General features: G+C 43.4%; 1 protein-coding gene across 3 annotated transcripts in view; it reads left to right on the forward strand.

Annotated features, from left to right (window-relative positions):
* LOC112303192 (uncharacterized) overlaps positions 1–24,173 on the forward strand; it is a 198,065-nt gene that overhangs the window by 64,945 nt on the left and 108,947 nt on the right. For all 3 annotated transcript variants that reach the window (XM_053925173.1, XM_045194261.3, XM_024558659.4), the window contains exon 2: positions 5,370–5,615. In XM_053925173.1, coding sequence (XP_053781148.1) covers positions 5,398–5,615 — 218 coding nt within the window. In that variant the 5' untranslated portion in view covers positions 5,370–5,397. The remainder of the gene's footprint in view (positions 1–5,369; positions 5,616–24,173) is intronic.

A 24,173-nucleotide genomic window follows, 5' to 3' on the forward strand; every position in this document is an offset into this window, starting at 1 on the left:
GTGTCGTCGTGATGAAGCTGCCAATCACTGGTTGCCCATAGCTGTAGCTGTTTTCATCATATTGCAGCTCTCAACCGATGAAGAACATTGAGGTAGTACTCCTTATTGATTGTTTGGCCTGGAGGGGCGTACTTATGATGGACAACAATTTCCCAATCAAAAAAACATAGTTAACATGGTCTTGATCTTGTTGCAACTTTGCTGCACCGCCTTCTGGCACGGAGAGCTAGGCGACTTCCATTGGGACGACTGGGCGTTTGTTTCCAGATCATAGCCATAGACCCATGATCCATCCAGTTATGACCTTCTTGAGGAAATCTGGCACATTAGTAGTAGTTTGAATCAAGTCATTAGCAACTGCAGCATGATTTCCTTCTGCTCTGGTAGGAGGAGCCATGGAACAAATTTTGCCATGACACATTTCATGCCAAGATCCTGTGTCAAAATCTCAGACACAGCAGTTTTTGGAATCCCCAGATCAGCTTCTGGTTCTCGCACTGTCAGTCGCCGATCTTTGTTGGTTGCAGCCCGTACATGTCCAACATTCTCACGTGTTCTGCTTGCTGCAGGCCTTCCAGAATGTGGGTCACTTTCAACAGATTCTTGACCATCTTTGAAGCATTTGTGCCACACTTTTATTTGCACCGCACTCTGCATTGTCCCTGAAAGGCTTCTTTCTGAATCATCTGAATAGTTTCCACACAGGAATGTTCAGGCTTAATGCGAAAATTTGATTCAGATTTGTTACTCTACTCACTGAGTCATTTTGAATATGGTGGCCACACAGTACACACGCTCACGCAACCCTGTCTGCTGCCCCCACTGACTAGTACTGTGAAGTAGTCATTGTTCACACATGTGCATTCCAGTCCACTCTTCTTGGCTGCCAGGTTGCATAGATGTTGTGCAAACCATTCTCATTATATTAACAATGCTGGACTTTTTCTGGACAGACCTCATAGTTTATTTGTATATTCTTTTAAATATTTTATGTATATATGCATATCATTTGTGAACAATGAGAGGTTTTTTTTAACAATTGTTGAAAAATAATTTTAATTTCTTTTCCTTGACCACAGTAGAATATTTAATAGAGGTGGTGATTACAGACATCCTGTTTCATTCCCAATTTCAGGGAAAAAGCTTTCCTATTTTACCATTAATGTATTTACTGTAGATTTTTAAGAAGACAATTTTTATTAGTTAAGGCATTTCCTTCTAAACATTTTAAACATCATGAATGGGCATTGAATTACGTCAAATATTTTTTCTTTTGTGTCTATTTAGTGGCTGTATAATTTTTCTTATTTAGTTAATGGGGTAAATTATATTGATTAGTTTATAAATATTAATAGCTTTGTATTACTGTTATAAATTAACTTGGCTGAGATCTGTGCTTTACATATATCATAGGACTTGATCTGCTAGTATTTTCATTTGATTTTGCCACATTTTTACATCTACGTTCATGAGAAATTGGTTTTATACTTTTTCTTGTAATTATTTTTTGTTACAAAAAACTTAGTAGTAAGTTTTGGTGTCAAGGGTTTTATGGTCCTTATAAAATGAATTCAGAATTGATTTCATTTTATCCATTCCTTGGAATAATTTGTAGAAGATTGGTGTTAGTTCTGAAATGTTTAAGTACTTTATTGATTAAGTCATTTGGGCCTGAGGTTTTCTTTGTGGATAGGCTTTTAATTACAGATTCATTCATGTTTTTAATGGGCAGAGGACAGTTGGGATTTTCTGGTTTTTGTGTGTGTCAGTTTTGGTAAGTCAGTATTTTTTAAAAATAAATCTCTCCATGTCATCTAAATTATCAAATGACTTCATCTAAAGTTATTTATAACATCTTATCTGTTTAATATCTATTTAAGATCTGTAGTGATGCCTCTTTTTCCATTTCTTACCTTGGTAATTTGGATCTTCTCTTTTTTCTTTACAGTCTTACTATGTCTTTATCAATTTTATTTGTCTTTTTTTCTCAAAGAACCAACTTTTGGCTTTATTGTATCCCTTGATCACAGAGATTGACAAAATACGGCTCATGGGTCAAATCTAAGCCATCACCTATTTTTGTAAACATGATTTTATTGGAACACAGCCATATCCAGTCATCTATGTATTTTACATGCCTGCTTTTGCACTTCAATGGCAGAGTCGAGTCGTTGTGACATATCTGATGTGTTAGAAAGTTTAAAGTATTTACCATTTGTCCATTTACAGAAAAAGTTTTCTGATACGTGTGCTGTTTTTGGTTTTTTCCTATTTCATTGATTTGTCTAGTTTACTTTCATTATTACCCTCTTATACTTTGAGTTTAACTTGCTGTTCTTTTTAAAGTTTCTTGAAATGGATTCTTACATTATTGATTTCTATCCTTAGATTTTTGTTTAATTATGATATTTTCTCTAAGTATAGATTAGCTATATCTCACAATTTTTATGTCACATTTCTGTCATCATTCTGTTGAAAAGTTTTCTTATTTCCATTGTGATTTCTCATTTAACTCATAGATTATTTACAACTTTGTTAATTGATTTTTTAACAGTATTGTTAAATTGCATATTTTAACAATACAATTTACATGGACCTTGCATACTGAATTTATAGTCTTCTGAACTGTGTTTTGTTTTGTTTTTGTTTTTTGGTTGACAACAAAGATATCCTGGAAATCACTCCATGTCACATATTCTTTAGTTTCTATTTACAGCTGCATGGTATATCACAGTGTGAATGTATCCTAGTTTATTCCATCAATCTCGTTTATGAGTTTTTCCCAGTATTTCCAATTACAAACAGTGATGTACGTTGTTCATATGTATTTTTGTAGCGCTGCAAGTGTATCTTCAAGGTAATTTTAGATGTGGGCAAAAGGTAAAGTCGTTTGTGGTTTTGTTAGATACTGTCAAATTCCCCCGTGAGATGGGACATCCCCCCAGCAAAGTGTGAGAGTGGCTTTGTCAAGAGAATGTGCTGTCAAGCTCTGTAATTTTTACCAAATCCAATCATTGAGAAATGGTATGTCAGTATAGTTATAATCTGCATTTTTCTTATTATGTCTGAAGTTCTCTATCTTTTCATATGTTGAAAGGTCATTTAAAAATCTGTATTTGTGAATTGTATATGATTTTGCTTATTTTTCTATTGGCTTTTTGAACTTATTTCTCTCAGTTTCAGAGTTCTTTATGTATTTGGGATAGATATCACCCTTTACCTTTGATTCCTGTTAGTCATAGTTATTTTAAAATCAGTGTGAATCTGTGGGACTATTTTATTGTCTTAAAATAATTCTTTTGGGTTTTGGGCATTTGTTGTTCTTTCCTAGTAGGCCTGGTAGTTTTTGACTGAATGTCAAACTTTGTGTGTAAAAAGTTGTAGAGCCTCTGGATGGTGTTCTTACCCCTGCAGAGATGATCTCGTTTTCTATAGGCTAACAGGTGATACTTGGGTAGATAACCTTGATCAAGGCCGGTCAGTTTCCCTCACTCAATGGAAAGTAGCCCTTTTTGGGTTGAAACTGACAGGCTGGGGTCTTTACTTTACTCCTTGGTGGTCCTCAGCCCAATGCGACTCCTATTTTCTCCCTACATTTGTAGCCTTGTAGCAGTTGCTGTCTGCTCGGTTATCTGTCTTACCAGAGCACGTGCAGCTTAGGAGTCAGCAAATGCCTTGAGGGGAATTTGCACGGTAAGGCTCACTTCTCTGTAGCTCACTCTTCGCCAGGACTCTGGCCTTTCCATTTTTGTCAGTGCTTCCAACACAGCAAGACCACTGCAAGCTCTGGGTTGCTGTTATCTCTTCAGCCTTTATTCCCCACACAGTGAGTTGGCAAACACTCTGCAGAGAAACAGCAGTGGCGAGTGCAAGGCTCACTTCAGTGTGTTACCCTGTCCCCAGGGTTGCAGCCTATATAGTCCTGCTGCCTGCATTATTTCCTCCTACCTTCAAAGAGCTCTTCTTTTACAGTTTGCCTAGCTTTTATAGTTGTTCTCAAATGGAAGGGTTATTCTGATACTAGTTATTCCATCATAGCGGGTAGCAGTAGTCCTCTTTCCACTTAGCACATTTCATTAAATTTGTATGGAAATAAGAGAACACAGTCACATTGACAAAGCATTTTAAAACTGACAAGGAAATCTGCCACTGCTGGGGCGGGTATAAATTTGTACCCTCTTTATGGTGGGCATTTATTTATATCAAAATCCTTAACAATTTATTCGCCGTTTGACCCAGCAATTCTGCTGCTAGGAATTTATTTTAGGAAAATAATCACACGTGTGTGTGAAGGTTTGTTTACAAAGAAAGATTCCAATCCCAGTCAACAGAATTGGAATCAAAATCCCCCATATGCAACAATAGAGGGTTTTATAAATTGTGGTGCTTCAATACAACGGAATATAGCAGAACTCCACATCACAAATGATGTAGGAGAGTACTTAAGCGTATTAATTATTGTTAAGCACAAGAGATTACAAAACAACATGTGTTGTATGGTCCAATTTAAGAATAGTTATACCAGTATATAAATATAAGACTAAAATAATGCACGTGGACGTGTTAACAGATGGTATTATTGGGTTGTTGTTTCTTTTACCCCTTTGTTTATGCATATTTTAGAAGTTTTCCATGGGGCATTACTTTTGTTCTAAAAGAAAATTAAGACACTTGAAAGAAAACTTCTAATTGGTAGGTCTAGTTGATAATGTTGTCTAGCAAACACTATTTTTGTTTTGGTTTCCTGTACTCTATCTTTATGTGGTTGGTAGTGTTACAGATTTTGTCGGAATCAGTACCCACTTTGAAAATAGTTTGCAGAACAGAAGACCTCCATACAAATATGATTTAAATTCCCACTAGTCAAATTCGAACAAAGGCTTCACTAGTTTCTGCTAGTGTGTGCCAGAGCCTTTGTAGGAAGGCGTCCTTTAAAAAGTAAATAGGGTTGTGACAAGGACCTGGAATATCAGGGAAAAGTTCTTTTTTAAAATATTTTTATTTTTTTTTTAATTTTGCTATTATTTTTAAAAGGTTTTATTTATCTACTTTTAGAGAGAGGGGAAGGGAGGGAGAAAGAGAGGGAGAGAAACATCAATATGTGGTTGCCTCTCATGTGGCCCCCACTGGGGACCTGGCCCGAAACCCAGGCATGTGCCCTGACTGGGAATTGAACCAGCGACCCTTTGGTTTGCAGCCCGTGCTCAATCCACTGAGTTACACCAGCCAGCTTGAAGATTTATTTCTTTAAAATATATATATAATTTCCTTTTGAAACCAATTGCCAAAATGTAATGCAATCACCTTTTAAAAACTACATCAAGATTTCTGAAAACCATTTTTATCCTTTGTTGCCCTTTTATTTGAAGGTAGCCTTCAAGGCAGCAGTCACCAACTATGGCCTCTTGGGTCTGGAGGATGCTTCCTAGGAATGTCCGTTCCTTGGCTACATCGTCAGAGAACCAGCGAGTTGAGGATTGTCATCGTCACCAGGAGGCCTATAGATACTTCTTGCCCATCCAGACCAGGTGGCAGGACAATGACCAGTACGGCCATGTGAACAATGTCGTGTACTACAGCTACTTCGACACTGTTATCAACCACTACCTGATCAGGTAGGCTGGGGTTCTGCAGCCCCACATCCCCATATCAACCCTCTGGCACGCCCTCAGTTGGGAGTACATGCAAAGCATTTTGGGAGGAGATTCTCGCCATTTTCCTCTGCTAGTGCACCTCTTTTGTTGAGTCAACTGAAAGTCAGGTTATTCCAGAGGAAAACAGGAGGACTGACCTGTTGATGAGGAAAGTGTTGCCTCACTGCTCCTGCAGTCTCAGGTGTTACTGTATCTTGGTACTTGGGACGAAACTGTCAGCAAATGTGCAGGCTTTGAATCTCAAATAAGCATCTATACAACAAACCATGTAATATTCAGACCCTGGGCAACTTAAGCAGACATAGCATCAGCCCTCAAGGCCTTTGTGTGAGCAATGCAGCTGCTCCCCCCACTGAGGGAACCTAAGGGGGAGGAGGAAGGAGAGTAAAGATGTTTGTTATAGTTACTGAATGCCCTCAAGACATGATTGCCATTTCATAGGTATGTTTGCAAGATTGGTTAGTATATATGTGGTTAATATAATTTTCTGTGTGAAAGATTGTGTCGTCTAGACAGATCTGCATAAATCCTAGCTTCATCTTGCATTAACTATGTAGTTTTGATCAAATGATTTAATCGTGTTGAGTCTTCTGTAAAAATAACTCACATTCATGATGAGCTTTCTCTGTGTCTAGCACTGTGAAGCATTTTACACAGATTTTCTTATTTAATCCCAAAACAACTCGATGAGAGAGTAACAGATTGGCAGTGTGCTGCCTGCAGCTCCTGCCTACACACTTGTGGGGCTCACTGGCTTGACTGGCAACTGTCAGCCCCAACATCTGTTTGCCTGAGGGCTAGCTCGAGCCGCCGGAGCTCCTTTTGCAGCCAGGCCGGGAGTGCAAGGAATTAATGCCTTCCAGAAGCAGCCTTCAGGCACTGATGGGAGGTGGTGTATAACTACTCCAGCTTCCTCACATCTTGAGTATCTCTGATCACTTTATAGATTCCCCAGCTTCCCTAGTAGGGTTAAGTTCCCAGATCGGTACCTTTAAAAAGAGAGAGAGAGAGAAAATGTATATAACATAAAATCTACCACTTTAGCCATTGTAAAGTGTACAAATTTAGTGGCTTTTAGTATGAGTGTACTCACAATATTGTTCAACCATCACCACTATCTGATTTTAGAACATTTCTATCACCCCCCAAAAGAAACCCCATACTCATTAGCAGTCACTCTTTCCCTTTCCTCCTGTCCCCTGGCAACATGAATCTACTTTCTGTCTCTATAGATTTACCAGCTCTGGACACTTTATGTAAATAATCATACGTTATGTGGTTTCCTGTGTCTGGCTTCTTTCATGTAGCATTATGTTGTCAGGATTGATTCATGTAGTAGCGTGTGTTGGTACTTCGTTCCTTCTTATGGCTGGATGATAATCCATTATTTGGATTTACCAATTTTGATTATTCACCAATTGATGTTTATTTGGGTCATTTCCACTTTTTGGCTATTATGAATAATGCTGTTAGGAATATTTGGGTGCAGGTTTTTGTATGGGCATGTTTCAGTTCTTTTGGGCACGTACCAAGAATCAAGTTGCTGGGTCATTTGGTAACTCTTTCTATAACTTGTTGAGGAACCGTCGAACTGTTTTCCACGGCGGCTGTGCTGTTTGCATTCCACCAGCCACGCGTGAGGGTTTCAGTGTCTCCACATCCTCAACCAACATGTGTTGTTTTCTTCTCAATTACAGCCGTCCTCGTGTGTGTGTGACGTGGTACCTCACTTTGGTTTTGATGATGACTAATGATGTTGAGCATCTTTCCATGTGCTTGTTGGCCTTTGGTATATTGACTTTGGAAAGATATCTGATTCGATTTTTATAGTGGTTTTTTTTTTTCAGTTTTATTGAGAAATAATTAACATACATTACTGTACAAGTTTAAGGAATACTAACTTGATTTACATATATTGTGAAATGATTATTATCCCAATAGACTCAGCTAACATCCATTATTTCTATAGATACAATACAATATAAAGATAAATAATTCTCCTTGCAATAAGAACCCTTAGGATTTACTCCGTTAACAACTTTGTATATCATGGTGCAGTGTTAGCTGCATTAACCATGTTGTACATTACATCCCTATTACCTACTTATCTCACAACTGGAAATTTCTACCTTTTGACCACCTTTCTTCAATGTCCCCTCCCTGCCCTCTGCCTCTTGTAACCATGTCTGATCTCTTTTTCTTTGAGTTTTTTAAAAGATGCTATATATAAGTGAGACCTCACAGTTCTTGTCTTTTTCTGTCTGGCTTATTTCACCTAGCATAATGGCTTCAAGGTCCATTCATGCTGTTGCAAATAGTAGGATTTCCTTATTTTTCACTGCCGAATACTATTTCTATATATGATTTAGCAATTCCATTTCTAAGAATATTTCCAAAGAAAATGAAAACACTAATTCAAAAAAATATCTGCTCCCATATAACCAAGACATGGAAACACCCTAAACGTTCATCAATGGATAAATAGATAAAGAAGGTATATCCATATATATATCTAAGAATGCGTGTGTGTGTGTACACATCTTGGCTGTATGGGGGCAGATGTCTTTTTTGAAGCTTTTAGAATCTATATTGTATTTTTTCCATTACCATTCAATCCCCCTACAATCCCTTCCCCCCAGCAATCGCCACACTGCTGTCCATGGTCAGGTAAATACCTTACACTTTTCACTCATGTAGCAGATTTGCTGTCGGGGAACTGAAACATCTTTTTTCAAAAGGATATATATAGAACAGCTTCCACTTTGAGAGCGCCTGGTTCTCCCTTGCGTGATAGGTGGTCCCGAATCTTCACACTAATTTTACGTTGTATGCACCTGTCAGTAACTCCTCTAGCAGTAGCTTACACTTGCTTACCTGTGAATAATAAACTGTCTTTTCAGCACTGATTTCAGCTTTTAAGAGAACGTGTGCTTTATACCTTGAAATCCACAGGAAGGAGTAAAAACAGTATTTGAGGCTTATTGTAATTCCACATCATTTCTTACAGAGGGAAACTTAACAGTGAATTTTTCAACTCGCTCCAGGGCTACTCAATCTTTTTTAGAAAGGAGCCTTATAACTTCTTTGGATTGACTCTTAAGAATCAGCTCAATGCACTTAGGACCTAGTGGTGTGTCTTAGTCACTTCCGGCAGCATATCATAGATTGGGGGGCTTACACAGCAGAAGTTTATTTTTTGTAGTGTTGAAATCTGTGAGGTCCAGATCAGAATACCAGCAAGGCTGAGTTCTGGTGAGGGCCCTCTTCCTGGTCTGCGGACAGCCACCTTCTTGCTGTGTCTTCACATGGCCGAGAGAACAGGCTCGGGTCTCATTCCCTTCCTGTAAGGACGTTAATCCCAACATGAGGGACTCCAGCCTCATGACTTCATCTAAATCTAGTTAATTCCCAAAGGGTCCACCTCCTAATACCATCCCATTGGGAGTCAGGGTTTCGATGTATGAATTTTGGGGGAACACAGGCATGTTGCTCATAACGTGGTTTTGTGGCTTTTGAATGTCTCCCACTTGTGAATGGAACTTCTGGGAAGATGATGTGGAAAAATTGATGGTTGAGTCTTTTATCGAGTGGAGGTTGTGGGGCAGGGATGAGGGTTGGCAGCATCAATTCCCACCAGAATTGTCCTGTCTCATAAGGATCTCCAGGTATGACACATGAACCCCCAAATTGTGAAAATACCCTGGCTGTTGTGGTCAGGGACCTCCAGGTCATGACAAAAAAAAAGTGAGTTTACCTTTATACTTTTACTAAGAGATCTGAGCGCTGTTTACTAGGTTGCTCACTGACTCTCGGAAGCCAAGCCAGTAGTACCACATGGAGGAGTGGGAACGCAGGGAAACCAGCCTCATTTCCCCCATCACTGTGAGGAAGGGCAGCTGGTGGAGCCCAGGCAGTGCACCATAGCCAGGCTTGCACACCCGCCTCCTTCCACCTGGCTTTCTGAGGATGGGCAGTGCTGTACATGTGCCAAGTACCCAGGGGATAACCAATGAGGAAAATCCTCGTCTAGAGCATTCCTTCTCTGAGTGGGGTTTTCTCAGGAAAGGGGACCAGGAAGCTGCAGAGGGCCTGGCAGGGGAAGGTGAGAAAGATGGCATAAGAGACCGCCGCCTGCCCAAAGTTCCCATCACTTTGACACGTGGAAGGGGTTAAGTCATTCTTGAACAGTTTATCGCTCATCAATTGCAATTAAATATGTTTATATTAAATTATGTTCTGTAATTAATGTAAAATCCTTTAGCCTATGCTGTTATTAGAGCCAGATGCCGAAGCACCAACAATATTTCAACATGACTGTGCTGCCTCGCCAGCTGTCTAACTGTAATTACTTTAATCTCAGCTTGTTATCTAATTATCACCTTTGTAAAGGGAAAAGTACTCTCTAATGCGTACTGATTGTTTCAGATGACGATGAAGAGCAGGGAACAGCTGTCAGAGATCGGGGGTCCTGCTTATCACAGTGAAGGAACTTATCCTGAAGCCTAGGGCCAAACTGCTGGAAAAAAGATGTCCCAGGTGGGAACAGGGGACTGGCCAGTAAGGGGAGACAGTTGATGTGGTGGTTAAGGGTGGGGCTCCTTGGATAAACTCTCAGGTGGCACCTGCCTCCTACAGTGATGGCGAGGGGACAACTTACTTGATGGCGTTAAGACTCAGATGCCACACCTGCAACGTGGAGACAGTAATAACACCGGCATTTCTCTCAGAGCATTGCTGTGAAGATTGAATGAGATTATGCATGTGAAGCCCCCAGCAGAGTGTTTGATGAAATAACTATTTTTTCCTTTAGAAAGAAAATCAGCGTTGTTTTTCTGCATTCCCATGGTAAGTTCATTTTCCAAATTAGGCTTCAGTTCTGCCCTTTGGGGACTGAAATTTACCTTTGCATTGCTTATTCAAAAGTGATTTACCAAACCACTCAAGATCATAAGTAAGTCTTGTCAGGGAAATCTTGAAGCTCTTAAAAGGAAGAAACTGTTTGGGATAGCTTTCATTGCTTCATGCATGTATTTGAATATTAGCAGTTGATGTGGTACCTGTAGTTCGAAGCCAAGTCCCTTAGGCTGTTTATTAAGCTTTTAATATCCTCCCTTGCTTTACCTCCAGGGGCTGCAACCCATCAGAGGGGAGCTGGCACCAGCCTCCTTGCCATGACATAGCATGTCTACCTCCCGCATTAGACTGTGAGCCCCTCAAGGGCAGGACAGCACCTTAGTTGTTTATATATTCTCAGTACTGTATCACCTTGCCTGGCACGTATTTTGTCCTCTGTTCCTTGAAAGAACTAAACAAGGTCACTCATTCTTGGGCTATGCTGGACCACCCAGGGTTTTTCTTCCCCAACGATGTGAAGAAGCACCTCCTCCTGGGGCTGTGTGGCAGGTCTCGGTTTCCAGGATTTCTTGCCACACGCTACTGTGTCCTCATATCAGGAAACTGCAAAGCAGGCTGTGGAGAGACATGTCAGAGCACCCAGGGGGTCTCACTGGGGTGACTAGCCAGTTGTGTCTGGTTTAGCAGCTGTAACAGGAGCAGGAGGCCGGAGCCGGCATACCCTGAGCCACACCACCTGAAGATGGCAAAGTGGTGGGTTTCAATGTTAGCAATGCCCAGGTGCAAAGAGGGCTGTTTTATGAGAGGGGTTCCCAGAATCCATCACAAGAGCATAACTGTCACAAACTCCATGAAACTCCCTTCTATAGAAGGAATGACAAACCCGACTCAAGTCACTCTTGGTTATAGTATCTTTGGCCATTGAAGGAAATATGCTAGAATGAGAGAAATGCCCTGGCAGCGGAGACCTTAAAGAAATCTCTGCCTGTAGCCTCATCTCCCACCACTTCCTTGCAGTTCCTTTCTCTCCTGCAATAAACTCCATATGGTTTCTTGCAAGCAGCATGCTGATTCTCAGCCCTGTGCCTTTGGTTCAACCATTGCCTTTACCTGCAATGCCCTTGATCCTGTTCAACAGTCGGACTCTTCCTAGCTTTTTCTGACCTTCCCAGTCACCACCTCTCACGTACAATATGTGCCCATTCTCTGTATTCCCATAGGCCCCTGGATTTTCTATGTTAGAGGCTCACACACTTTTTCAGTAAATAGCCAAATACTAATATGTTAGGCCTGATGGGCTGTGGGTTTCTGTTGCAACCACTCAGCTCTGCTGTTGTAGCGGAAAAGCAGCCGTAGAAAAGATGTACATGGATATGTGGCTTTGTCCCAATAAAACTTTATTGTAGTTCTCTGCTTATTCCACTTTCCTTATGCTTTTGTATTTTTATAGCTTGATCACTCTTCTGGCTACTTAATTGTGGATTATTAATGCATTGTTACTGAATTCGTCCTCTTGAATGGCATGTCACCCTAATCTGAATTCTGCAAGCTAGAAACTGTGGTGTCTTAGCCTTGATTTCCCGCCCCCGAAGCAGAGCTGGGACAAGGTCTTGCATACAGGTAGTTTGTTTTAGATACTGATCTCCAGGAGCAAGACTGGGGACTGGAAGTAGTGAAGTAGGAGAAGGAACACCAAGCCAATGTCACTGAGGCTGATCAACAGTGGTCAACAGCAGCGAATTCCACTGGGGGTCCCTGAGGAGCCATGAAGAATGGGCCTCGGAGTTCTCAGTCCAAAGGACCGAAATGGGGCATTTATTCACTGGCTCCATCCCTCACTGGTCAAGGTGTTGCCCCCTGGGGTGTTAGCCCCCTCTGTTCCACAGGTGTGCCTGTGTCAGAGTCTCCAAGCAGATTCCTACAACCTCCCATGAGGTTGGGGCCGAGGGAGACTCTTCGTGCTGCCCAGGCAAGGTGCCATCAGGCCACTCCTGAGTGCGGCCGGCTGCTGCAGCAATGGCTGGAAGACAAAAGGGGCATCAGAGAAGGTGAGGCAGCCTAGCAGAGGCGTCCAGTAGGCCTAACGTTCATTTGCTGTTGCCTAGCACAGTGAATTGCATATGCTGAGAAGCAATGGTTCAAAGGGCAGCGGTTGATGCCAGACTGCCCAGGTTTAAATCCTGCCTGGTTCTGCTCCTCACTGAATGCGTCATCTCAGGCAAATGACTTAGCTCTTCTGATCGCCATTCCCTCATCTCCGAAGGGGCGATAATCGCACTTACCTGAGAGGCAAGTGTGAGGTATGAAGCCCATGAAAAGGGCCCATGTCCTGTGCTCTGCAGCCACTAGACATTCATAGGCACTTAGTAAATACTAAAGAATGTTGAACAGTGTGGCCTTTTGTAAGTTAATACTTCTATCTTTGCTTATATTTTTTAAAACAAAATATACTCTTTCCAAATTAAACTTAAAATACTTCACCAAACAAGATATATTTAAATAAGTCTTTTTTACTAAAAACAGATTTTCACTAGAAAAACAGAAAGTGAGATGGAAAAAGCCACAACACACCTGCCTAATGCTGCAGCTGCAGCTGAGGCTGACCGTAATTGCTGAACTTCCTGGCACCCCGGAAAACAAGGGCAACGGATGAGCTGCAGAATTCACACTATGTGATGAAAGACAATGTTATTTTTCCCACAGAATCAGACTTTTTTCTCTCGAATTCTAAAAGGAATTTAAAGGTGGCTTGAACAACAGAACCAGAAGAATGCAAAGAACCTGGAAAGAGGGGATTTGTCTCTTGTGGACTTGACCAGAGCTTGGCACATGTGGGAGCTCAGTGACTGAAGGAATAGTAGGAGGTGTTTTCAGGAGTCAGCATCCTGCATCCGAAGACTGGTATAAAAGAGTGACCCTACTGGTAAGGTGTGGAGCCAGCGTGGAAGGCAGAGGTGAGCGGGCCTGCCTCTGGGGGCGTGTTGACTGGGTAGCAGCAGGCAGTGTAGGCCTTTTGGCTGCCCTGCTTGCTCAGAATGCTGGTGACCCTCCCTCCCCAAACCACCCTCTGCTGCTTCCTCTTCCCTTGTTCCCCCGTCTCTAGCTAAATGAGCAGACTCTTTCTGCAGCTTCCCCAAGGGGGCAGGTGAGAATGGGCTTCCTGGGGCCTCAGCCAGCGTGAGGATTTCCCTGCCCGGGTGGCCTTAAGCTGTCCCAGTCAGGCAGGCCTCCCACAGGGCTCTGTCTTCAGTTTTGCTGTGTAGCATCTGAGACCGCAGGCAGGGGCATCCCCCCTCTTTACTACATTTGCATCTCGGGGCTTCCGTTTACATTATGATGACTCCATCAGTCTGAAGGCCTCACTTAAAATATTATGATCTGTCTCTGTGAGCCCATGGAAATCTCATTATAAATAAAGTAATCTCATTTGCGGGTGTGTTCTGTAACCCACAGGCTCGGAAATGTTTGGATACAGCATGCCTGGGAAGTCGGCCTGTCAGATTAATACATTGTGTGAAAATTGGGGCCGGAGGTCACCAGTCTCCTGATACACAAATCTCCCTCTGAGAATCTCATTTCATTCAGACTATCAGTTAGATTAGAAATGCCCTAATTATCCCACTGAAATTAAATTACTTTATGTTAGGGTGATATAATGAACAACCATAAAGAGGATATATACAACCAATCATCTTATTAGTCACAGCAAGACCAGACCATACACTAAACGGACCTTGCTGATTATTGTCAGCTAGTCCCCGTCACATGGAAATAGGGAGAGGGAAAGGGGAAAAAGGAGAGAGGTTGGTGTTGGTTCACCTCTGGCTGTTCTTGTGTTTTTCCTGGGCAGCTGGGGTTCCTGCTGTGTTTCTCTGCTGACGTGCTAAGAGTTTCTCCCCAAAGGCACCACCTCTGGTCATTCAAAATGAAAGAGCCGTGAAGGATCCACTGCACTCTTGACCTTGTCCACCCCGGTGGCATTGAGAGGCCTCATGACTTAGAGGATAGGACCAGGCATCCACTGCCCTTCACTATTTCTTCTTCTTCTCCTCCTCCTCTTCCTCCCCCTCCTTCTTCTTTCACTCCTCCTCCGGTCCTCCTTTCCCTCCTCTTCCTCTTCCCCTCCTCTTCCTCCTTCTGCTCCTCCTCCCCCTCCTCCTCCTCTTCTTCTTCTTTTAGTTCTTTTTCTTCTTCAATACTAAATCACAATTATTTTATTATTAGTTGCTTTTAACGATATGACCAATCAGCTAGTGCATAAAAAAAAATGAAGCACTCATAAGTATGAAGTTCAATTCATGATGACAAAAAGAAAAAAAATCGTATTTGCTGAATTCTTTGAAAATTAGATAACTACAACCAACCTAAAATCTCTTTATCCGGGAGCCATAGTTACATAGCGGTCGTAAAAGTAACTGAAGTAAATATAAATCCCTTCACTTCTTTATTCCAGAAACCTTCCCAGTATCTGTTCAGTCACATGGCTCCGTTGCTAGGCTGCACTTGTCCTCCACAGAAAGATCGACTTCTATCAGTTATATTTGTTGAAGTAAATAATATTAACTGCTACAATGAACCAAATCTCAATGACTTCACACAACAAAAGGTTATTTCTTGTGTGTGTTGTGTGTGTGTGGTGGTCTGTCCATGCAGCCACTAAAGAGCCTGCCTTCTAAGTCAGGTTTCTCAGTAGTGGGACCACCAACATTTTGGAGCCAGATACTTCTCTGTCGTGGAGGCTGCTCTGTGCATTATAGGATGTTTAGCTGCATCCTTGGCCTCCACCCACTAGGTGCCAGTAAAACATCCTCCTGGTGTGACAACCAAAGTGTCTCCAGACATTGCCAAATATTCCTGGGGGAAGGGGGCGGAATTGCCCCCAGTTGAGAACCACTGCTCTATGTCAGTGGAGTCTTCTCCATTCATAAGGGAGAGGGGAAATAGAGCAAGGAAGATTCTGCAGGATGTTATTATAGGCCGGCCCTGGAAGACGTACAGAACCACACACACTCTGCTGGGCAGAAATCACATGGCTTAACTAAAAGGATGACTAGATGCCTAGCCTAGAAGTGTCCCCAGGAGGAAAAGATAATAGGGTTTGTTGAACATGTAGCATGCTTTGCAGCATTGACCTTGCTCAAAGATAAACCAAGGATACACCACAACGTGAGATTTCAAAGATAAACTGGAACCTGATATTTGGTACCTCCCCTTACTGGCACCTGATGACTTCAAGCCTGCTCATGGTCACCACGGCAACCCATCTCTTTGTCTCTTTACCTTCTTTTGCCCCCCAGTCAAAGCTTATCTGTCTTGCCTTCCATTGATGCAAATTCTGATTTCTATTTTAAAAACCTAATCCATGCTCTATGTTCAAAGGTTACTGATGGGCTCATGTGCAACCCTTTTGGGGGAGCAAAAATATGAATTTTTACAGAAACAAAGGGATGGTGGGCACATGAGCCATTCTGGCAGATTGGCCAGAGGAAAAGGGGCAGAGCTCTGGGTGGACTCTATTTGTGCAACATGATTACAACAGAATTGTTATAAACAGAAATTGATAACAGTTTAAAAAATAACACCATGACCTTAGGTAGATCTTTTTATGAAATGACAAGCAAATGTAAAATAACTTATATAACAAAATGAGCATGTTATGGACTGCACACTTGTATCCCTGAGATTGGGATGCTAAAATTCACTGGGATAGTATTAGGAGGTGGGGCCTTTGGGAGGCAAGTAGGTTTAGAGGAGGTCATGAGGGTGGGGCTCCCAAGATGGGATAGTGTTTTTAGAGAAAGAGAAGGAAACTAGAGCTTACCCTCTCTACCTGTGAAGACACGGCGAGGAGTGACTGTCTGTAAGCCAGGAAGGGGGTTCTCACCAGAACAAAATCTGCTGGCAGCGTGATCTTGGACCTTCCAGCCGCCAGAACTATGAGAAATAAATATCTGTTTTTTAGGCACCCAGGTGATGGCATTCTGTTGTAGCAGCCCAAATTAAGGCAGAACACAGTGTATGTTAACACTTAAATCATTAAGTCACCACATAGGGTGAGCCCTGTTTTCACACGAGGTGAACTTGTGTTTGAAGAATTTGATTCTTTGGGTAACCAGCAATTTTCCTCATCTCTAATACATAAGCACATAAGTACTGACCAGAGATTAAAATTTTAAATTATTAACATTTTTAAGAGCACCCACTTGAACTTCTCTCTTAGGCAGAGGTTATGTAGATATGGGAGGTCTGTCCGGAAGAAGTCCAGCCATTATTAATAAAATAAGAACAGTTTACATAACATTATGTAACCTGGCAACCAAGGAGAGTAGACTGGAATGTGCATGTGTGAACAATGACAACTTCACTGTACTAGTCAGTGGGGGCAGTAGATGCCATTGAGTGAGCATGCGTACTGTGTGGCTGTTACATTTAAAACAGCTGAGCAAGTAGAGCAATGAATCTGCATCAGATTTTGCATTAAGGTTGAACATTCCTCCATGAAAACTATTCGGATGATTGAGAAGGCTGCAGTGATGGGCAACTGGTGAGTGGCAGCTTCATCATGACAACGTGCTCGCTCATGCATCGTGTTTTGTGCACAGTTTTTTGGTGAAACATCAAATCACCCAGGTGATTCAACCCCTCTATAGTCCAGATTTGGTACCCTGCAACTTCTGGCTTTTCCCAAAATTAAAATCACCTTTGAAAGGGAAGAGATTTCAGACTACGTGAGATTGAGGAAAATTTGAAGGGGCAGCTGATGGCGACTGGGAGAAATGTGTGAGGGCCCAAGGTGCCTACTTTGAAGGGGACTGAGGCATCATTGTCCTATGTACAGTGTTCCTTGTATCTTCTATCCTCTTCAATAAATGTCTCTATTTTTCACATTACCTGGCTGGATGCCTTCTGGACAGACCTCGCAGTTGGAAAGAGATCACCAGGTATGTGCTGACGACCCCATTTATAGGAGTCAGTACCTGGTTACTCTCAGTGTCGTCTGTGTTGATGGGTAGATTCCCAGAGAGGTGAAGGGATATGCTGCCTGGTCTACCAATGTACTGCCCATGTGACAAATCCCACCTTAAAAGTTGTGCTACTAGATAATGCTGTAGTGGAAAGAATGTGGGGGTGGGAGACTGATGCCCTGGATTTCTCAGTCGGCTGTGACATTGCCCTTGTGATTGTTGGTGAGTCAGGCCACTGCCAGGCAGACAAGGCTCTGAACACCTTCTTTCCCTGATGGGGTTTTGATGAACAGCTCATGCCTCCATTCTTATGGCCATTGTGCCGCATCCAGAAAGGCATTTTCCAATGGCATACAATCTTCCTACCCTCATTCCTGCTTACAGTTTTCCCTCGGCCTCCAACTTGCATTTCAAATAAAGACAAAACTCCTTTGCATGTCCTGCAAAACCCTCTGGGGTCTGGCCCATTTTTAGGCTTGTCTGGTGCCTTGCTCACCCTCGCTTACCAAGCTTAATGTACACCAACCTTTCTTCCAGTCCTCACCATGCCCCAGCCCCCCTGGGGCTCCATGCTGTGTTCTCTGCCCTTAGGGTCCCCCCTCCCCACCTTCTTTTGGTTACCTCTTCCTTATCGTTTAGTTCTCAGCTGAAAGGTCACTTCCTCAGGGATGCTGTGACCAGGTCTAATTCCCCTCTCCTGGATTCTCTCTGTACCACCCTCAGTATAGCATTGTCAGAGTTGCAGTTTTTTATTTGTTGGAATAATGATTTGAAGTGTAATTCAGCCTCCATCACTTGATTGTAATCACCATGAGAGCTGTGACTTTGCTCACTGGTGAATCCCAGGGCCTGGCACAATGTAGGTGCTAAGACATTTTCTTACATGGTTGAATGAATAATCTGGACTATCTGGAAATTAGACCCTCAGGCTTGACACTGAAATGACTCCTGTTGGATTCAATGTAGAGCAGCTGACAATTTGGAAGTATGATTCCGGTATTCTGGAAGGGTGCCCTCAAGAAAGCTAAGATGGTCAGTGAAAACAGTGTGGCATTCAGTATTTCTTTGTCTGCTTGACTTCATCATTTCTATTGGAAATTCTAATAGAGCTTGGGAGCCCCTGCCTTCCGAAGCTTTTTATTTAAAATGTTTGTGCCTGGGCCATCCATGGGCAGCTAGCAACCCCTGGGAGCCTGCCTGTGGTGGAGGGTGTGGACGGCAGGCAAACGGCCTGGTTTAGGGAAGGAGAAGACTACCGATCACTTCGTGGTGGTGACTCAGTGCACCGAGCTCCCTAACTCCCCTCCCACATCCGTGTCTATATGTGGAAGTCGGAGGAAAGTTCGGCAGCCCCTGGAAAGCTTCATCCTCTTATGATTCACTGCATGCGGCCACCTCTCAGTTCTGAACAGAGCGAGGTATGAAGTCATTTCCAAAGCAGCGTCTATGAAATTCCATTACACAGTGCTTTTCAATTTAAGGGGAAAGACCTTTGCAGAAACTAATTTGCAGTTGCTTTAATCACAGAGCTGAGAGACGGCGTACTTTCCCCATGGCTGCAGCTAAAAGGGCTCACTGGTTTGCAGATGGCCCCCACCCCCTCAGCACCTGGATTCCTTCTGTGGTTGTTGCACATCCCCTAATTTTTGCAATTTTTGAGACAAAAAGGAAGTAATTATATTCAGTCTTCCTGGTGAATGTGAATGTGTTGGAATCAGAACCCTTTGAAAGCACTCGGAGTTAAAGCGAACGGGATGCATCCTAGGAAGGGATCATCTCGGGATTATTTCCTCTTCCCTGCCAGCCTCTCCTGCCTCCTGGGGACTGTCTTTTGGTTTCCCTTGCTCCCTTATTCACTGATACCACTGGGGCTGTTCTTGACCTGAAGAAGGACAGGCAGGAACCATAGAAGGTGGAGAGCATTTGATTAGGAGTCAGTAAACCTAGGTCTAATCTCAGTTCTCTTGTTTACCAAATTTAGTCCTTTAGGAAATTCACACTTACCTTAAAGATTGTGTGGGCTCTGCAGGTGGGGGGTGTGCAGGGCATGGGGAGATGGGGTGACAGCATGTGAGATCTGCCCAAGGTAAGGGGTGGTAAGGGAGTTGGTGATATCTGTTTATCCAAGGTCATTATTGAAGAGCCTGTGTCTGGGTCAAAAGACTTCCTTGCTGACCCAAATCTGCCCAAGAGACTTTTATGGCTGCTTGAAATTTTGGGGAGTTGAAGTTTTGTGTGTCCTGGAATCTCCTGTGAAAATAGAAAGATTCCAGAAAGAATCAGACAGTGAGGAATCCATTTTCAGTCATCAACATTGAGCAGAGACTTGTTTATCGGATAACCACTGCCTTCCCAGGAAGAGAGATAAAGAGACTGAGATGTGGGGACGGGTGGATTTGAGAAGCTAGAAATTTTATGGAGGCTGTTTGCATATCTTTATAATATGTTGTTCTGACATTGGGTTCAACACCCACTTGGGTAAGTAAGTAAGATACAAGGGTGAAGGATAACACATCAGATACTAGATTATTCCATTTGTTCAGTGACTGTTAGTTCTATTTGGCTCTCAGGAACTGAACATGCTTCATACGACTGCAGGAACCCCCTGTCCCACAACACACACATTATTGGAGATGCAAATACCAGATATTGATTTTCCCATCCTCCTTTGCAGCTAGGATGCCGGCTCGCCATGGAGACTTTGCCAATGCACCTGCCCCCTGCTGTGACTCAGCAGCTGCTGATGAGTTGAGGTAGGGACTATGCAGAATCTGATCTGGCAAAGGGGGCGGACCTACCGCAGCTACATCCCGCTTGAGGTGGCGGCCATAACAGTGACCCCATGACAGTCAACTTCCAGAGTCTCTGGGGATATTGTCCGTGATAGAAGTTTCTTCAGGGAACTTGCTCTGTGATGTGATTGCAGGTGTTATTCCTGGCAACGTGGGCTTTAAACCCATTCTCTGGCCCTTCCAGAGATTTGTGGGCTCTCCAGAATCCTTTCAATAAATCCCCTTTCTTCCTCAATTAGCCAGACTTCATTTCTGTGAATTACATTGAAAAATTCTGATTATCACAAATAATACACTTAAATCCTCCCAACAAGGGAGGTTGGTGGGAGGTTCACAGCTTCTGGCCAGTCTGGTGGTATGGACTCTTGGTCATGCTTCCTCCCCCTGTGCCTGGGACCAGGTCCCTGAATGGCTTAGAAATATAAAGTCAAGGGCAAAAGGTACAAGAATACAATAGTTTAAGGAGCCACCTTGGGAAGAACACTTCCTGCAGCAAAGAATATGCAAGGAAAACAAAAAATAATATACCGCTGTTATTTTCTGCTTCTGTGGCCCTTTTCCTTAGTCGTGCTGTTACCAGCAAGGGAAGCATCATGGATGAAAAGTGGTGAAGGTTTTGCTGCATTTCTGATACACTTTGTGAGTTTTTGATTGTGAGGAAGGAGTCCGGCTAGGATGCAAAACCCTGTGAAATGGGAAGATCCTTGTTTTTGTAATGGGTAACAGTTACAAGTGCAAGTTCTGGAGCAGACTGCCTGGGTTGGAATCATGGCCTACAGGGTAGAGGAGTTAGCCTTCCCATGCCTCAGTTTCCTCATCTGAAAGTGGGGGTAGTAATTGTACTAACCCCCAGGGGATTCTCATGCAAAGCACTTCGAGTAACGCCTGGTGCATTCATAGTGCTAAAGACAGTGTTAGGTGTTGCCAGTGTCATCTCCGTTGTGTTCTGCAAAGAGAGCCAGCCCTCTCCTTGTCCCAGTTCCACATCACTCCCCTGCTCCTCTCATTGGTTCTAGAGGTTCCTTAATGAAATGGCCATTCCTCTATGAGAGGGGCCCTTTTCTAGCAATTCCTAGCTATCTCCTCAGAGAGATGGCTCAGCGTCTAAGGGAAGTAGGACACAACAGAAATACCTGGATTTTGGGAAGGGGAACAGCTAGTGAGAGAGTGAGTGGCTGATGTTACCACCTGACCAGGTCAGTTTGCTCCGTTGATTAGAATTTGGGGTCCTCTCCTTCCTCCAGGTGCCTCCATCCAAGTGAGAGCAGGAATTCATTACTCTAGCATTCCTGAGGATTCCCTAAGTTAACTTTCCTGTTGCTTCTCTTTGCATTTGAGGGGTGTGTTGCATTTGTCAAAGATCTTTTGCTGTATGATGCCACCGGAGTCTCACACAGACCCTAGGAGGTGAGAAGGCAGATGTTATCATTCCATTTGCAGTAACTGAGACCCAGAGAAGTTAAGTAGTGACCAGGGTCACACAACTACCTACCTGCAGAACCTAAACCAGAATTTAAAGTCTCTTTCCACTCTTCCACTTGGGTTTCCAAAGGATGGGAGCCATTGTGCTGTACTGAAGTGACCATCCAATGTGCTCCCATATTCCTTTGAGCCCTGACCATCTTTATTCTGAACAAACTCAGCCTTTGAATGGGCAAGATGCCCTTGCTAAAGAGTTTGCTGCTTACTTACACGCTAACCTTGGCTTTGTAGGGAAAGAAATGATCAAATAGTTTCATAATCATCATGCTTCAAGCTCCTTGAGTCTAGAAAATAATGCCACATGGAAGTTCAGAACACTGATTCTGGTGTCAGGGGACCGGGGTTCCAATCCTAGACCTGTCAATGCACTGTGTCCCTTTGGGGAATTTATTTAGCACCTCTGAGTTTCCATTTCTTTATCTCTAGAATGGGGATGGGGATAGTCCTACCTCATAGGTTCCTTCTGCGCACTAAATGAGGTGGGGATTGTAAGAGAGATGGGAGCAGATCAGGAAGCAGTGGTGTCGTGGAGGACAGTTTCCCAGAGGGAATGAGACTGAGGGGGAACTCTGCTGCGAGGCCAAGGGGACAAAGACCAGATTTCTTGACACGAGGTCACTGGGGACATTGACTCGGACTCCGCAGTGTTGGAGCATAACTCCTGCAGGGGGGGGGGGGGGGTTGAAAAGTAAATGCCAGCTGAAGAGATAGAGACAGAGCATAGGCAGCCCTTCTAAGAAATGTTCTTATAAAGTGGTTAAGAGAGAGTTTGAAAGTAACGGGTGGTGTGTGATCAGGGAGATCTTAGGGTTTTTTGTTTTTGTTTTTATCATTAAGATGGGAAAGGCACCCATATGTTTAGATACTGCTGTGGACACAGTTGAGAGGGAGAGTTGAATTGTAAAAAACAATGGGTGACTGAAAATGAGTGTTCCCTGAGGGGTGGAGGGAATGGGACCCAAAGCTCTGTTGGGAATTCGGGCCAGGAAAGGAGGAGTCCCCGCAGGGAAGGCAGGAGCAGGTGGGGTGCTGATGTCACCCGACAAGGTTAGGTAGTAGAAGCTCAGAGAATTCCCATAAACTGGCTTCCTTTTCTCTTTCAGACAGAAGATCAAGTTGTCTGCTGAGTGTGTGTGGTTAGGTGGATAGGGGAGGTCAAAGGTTCGAGGAGAGTGGAGGAAGTTTAAATATCAAGGCCAGAGACCAAGAGTGTGAGTTAGATGCTGGCTAGGCTGCTGTTACAGGAGACTCCCAAATGCTGTGGCTGAAATAAGAGAAAGGTTTAATTTCTCTCACACACAGCAGCCCAGGTGGAGGGTCTGGGGTGAACAGGGAAGCTGGGCAATCTTGAGGGGAGAGCCAGGGCCAGATCATGCAGGGGTTTGTTGGCCTGGGAAGGGCTTTGGATTTCATTTTAAGTGGGATTGAAGGTATTGAAAGATGCAGAAGAAGGCAGTGGGTGGATGTCATGAAGGGAGTGGGGAGGGCACCAGGGAACCCGTGTGCTCCTGCTCTCTAGAGAGCTGAGAAAGTCTGGTGAAGTGGAAAGGGGCCAGAGGTCCCCTGAGCACCGGGGAGCTGGGGGCCCCCACCTGCACGCTCCCAGGCATATAGACCTGTTAGTGGGCAGAGATAGGAGAGAGTTTGACTTCACTCTGTGTCCTAAAGTTCTTCTTACTTTTTGGTCAGTTAATTGCCTGAGTTTCTTTCTACTTTTTATTAGGTCATCTCCATATGTACATGTGGTTGTGCACACAGATGCACAGCTCATACACACACACACAAACTAATTGGGGCACAGGCTGGGAATCAGGTAGACTTGGGTTTAAACCCCAGTGACTGCCCCTTCTCACTGTGTCTTTGAGAAGTGAGTGAACCTATTGCAGCCTCTATTTCCTGCTCTATAATATATGAATAGGATATAGGAATAGAATGCCCTTCATAGACTTGTCGTGAAGATCAAATTAGAGATAGCACGTAAAGCACAGCTCCTGGTGTGTAGTAAGTGCTCAATATGTTACAGCTGCCCTTATTACCAAGCTTAATAAGTAAATAGCTATCATCATCATCACCACCACTTTACCTTTTCCCAAGAAATGTACTTTATCTATTAAAATGAACTATCCAAACATCTCCAAAGGTACATTTGCATTTCAAAAGATCTGCTTGGAGCCAGCTTTGCTTTTCTTTTCCAGGCCTGACCAGGCAGTCTGGAGTCTGGAGAGGAAGTTATTGGGGACGCTTTTCAATGGGAAACCACCTGTCCACCCTTTTGTGTTCTCCTCAGAGAAATCTGTTGTCCTAGGAAGTCTTTTCTTTAGATGGCAATTTGGCTGCTAAAATGAAGCCAGGCCTCTTTGTGTGTAAGCCTGCGCTGGTTCCAGGGCTCAGCGTGGGGGCGGAGCAGCTTGCCATTAGCAGGTGAG

Source organism: Desmodus rotundus, chromosome 5, assembly GCF_022682495.2.
Source record: "Desmodus rotundus isolate HL8 chromosome 5, HLdesRot8A.1, whole genome shotgun sequence".
Taxonomy (NCBI): domain Eukaryota; kingdom Metazoa; phylum Chordata; class Mammalia; order Chiroptera; family Phyllostomidae; genus Desmodus; species Desmodus rotundus.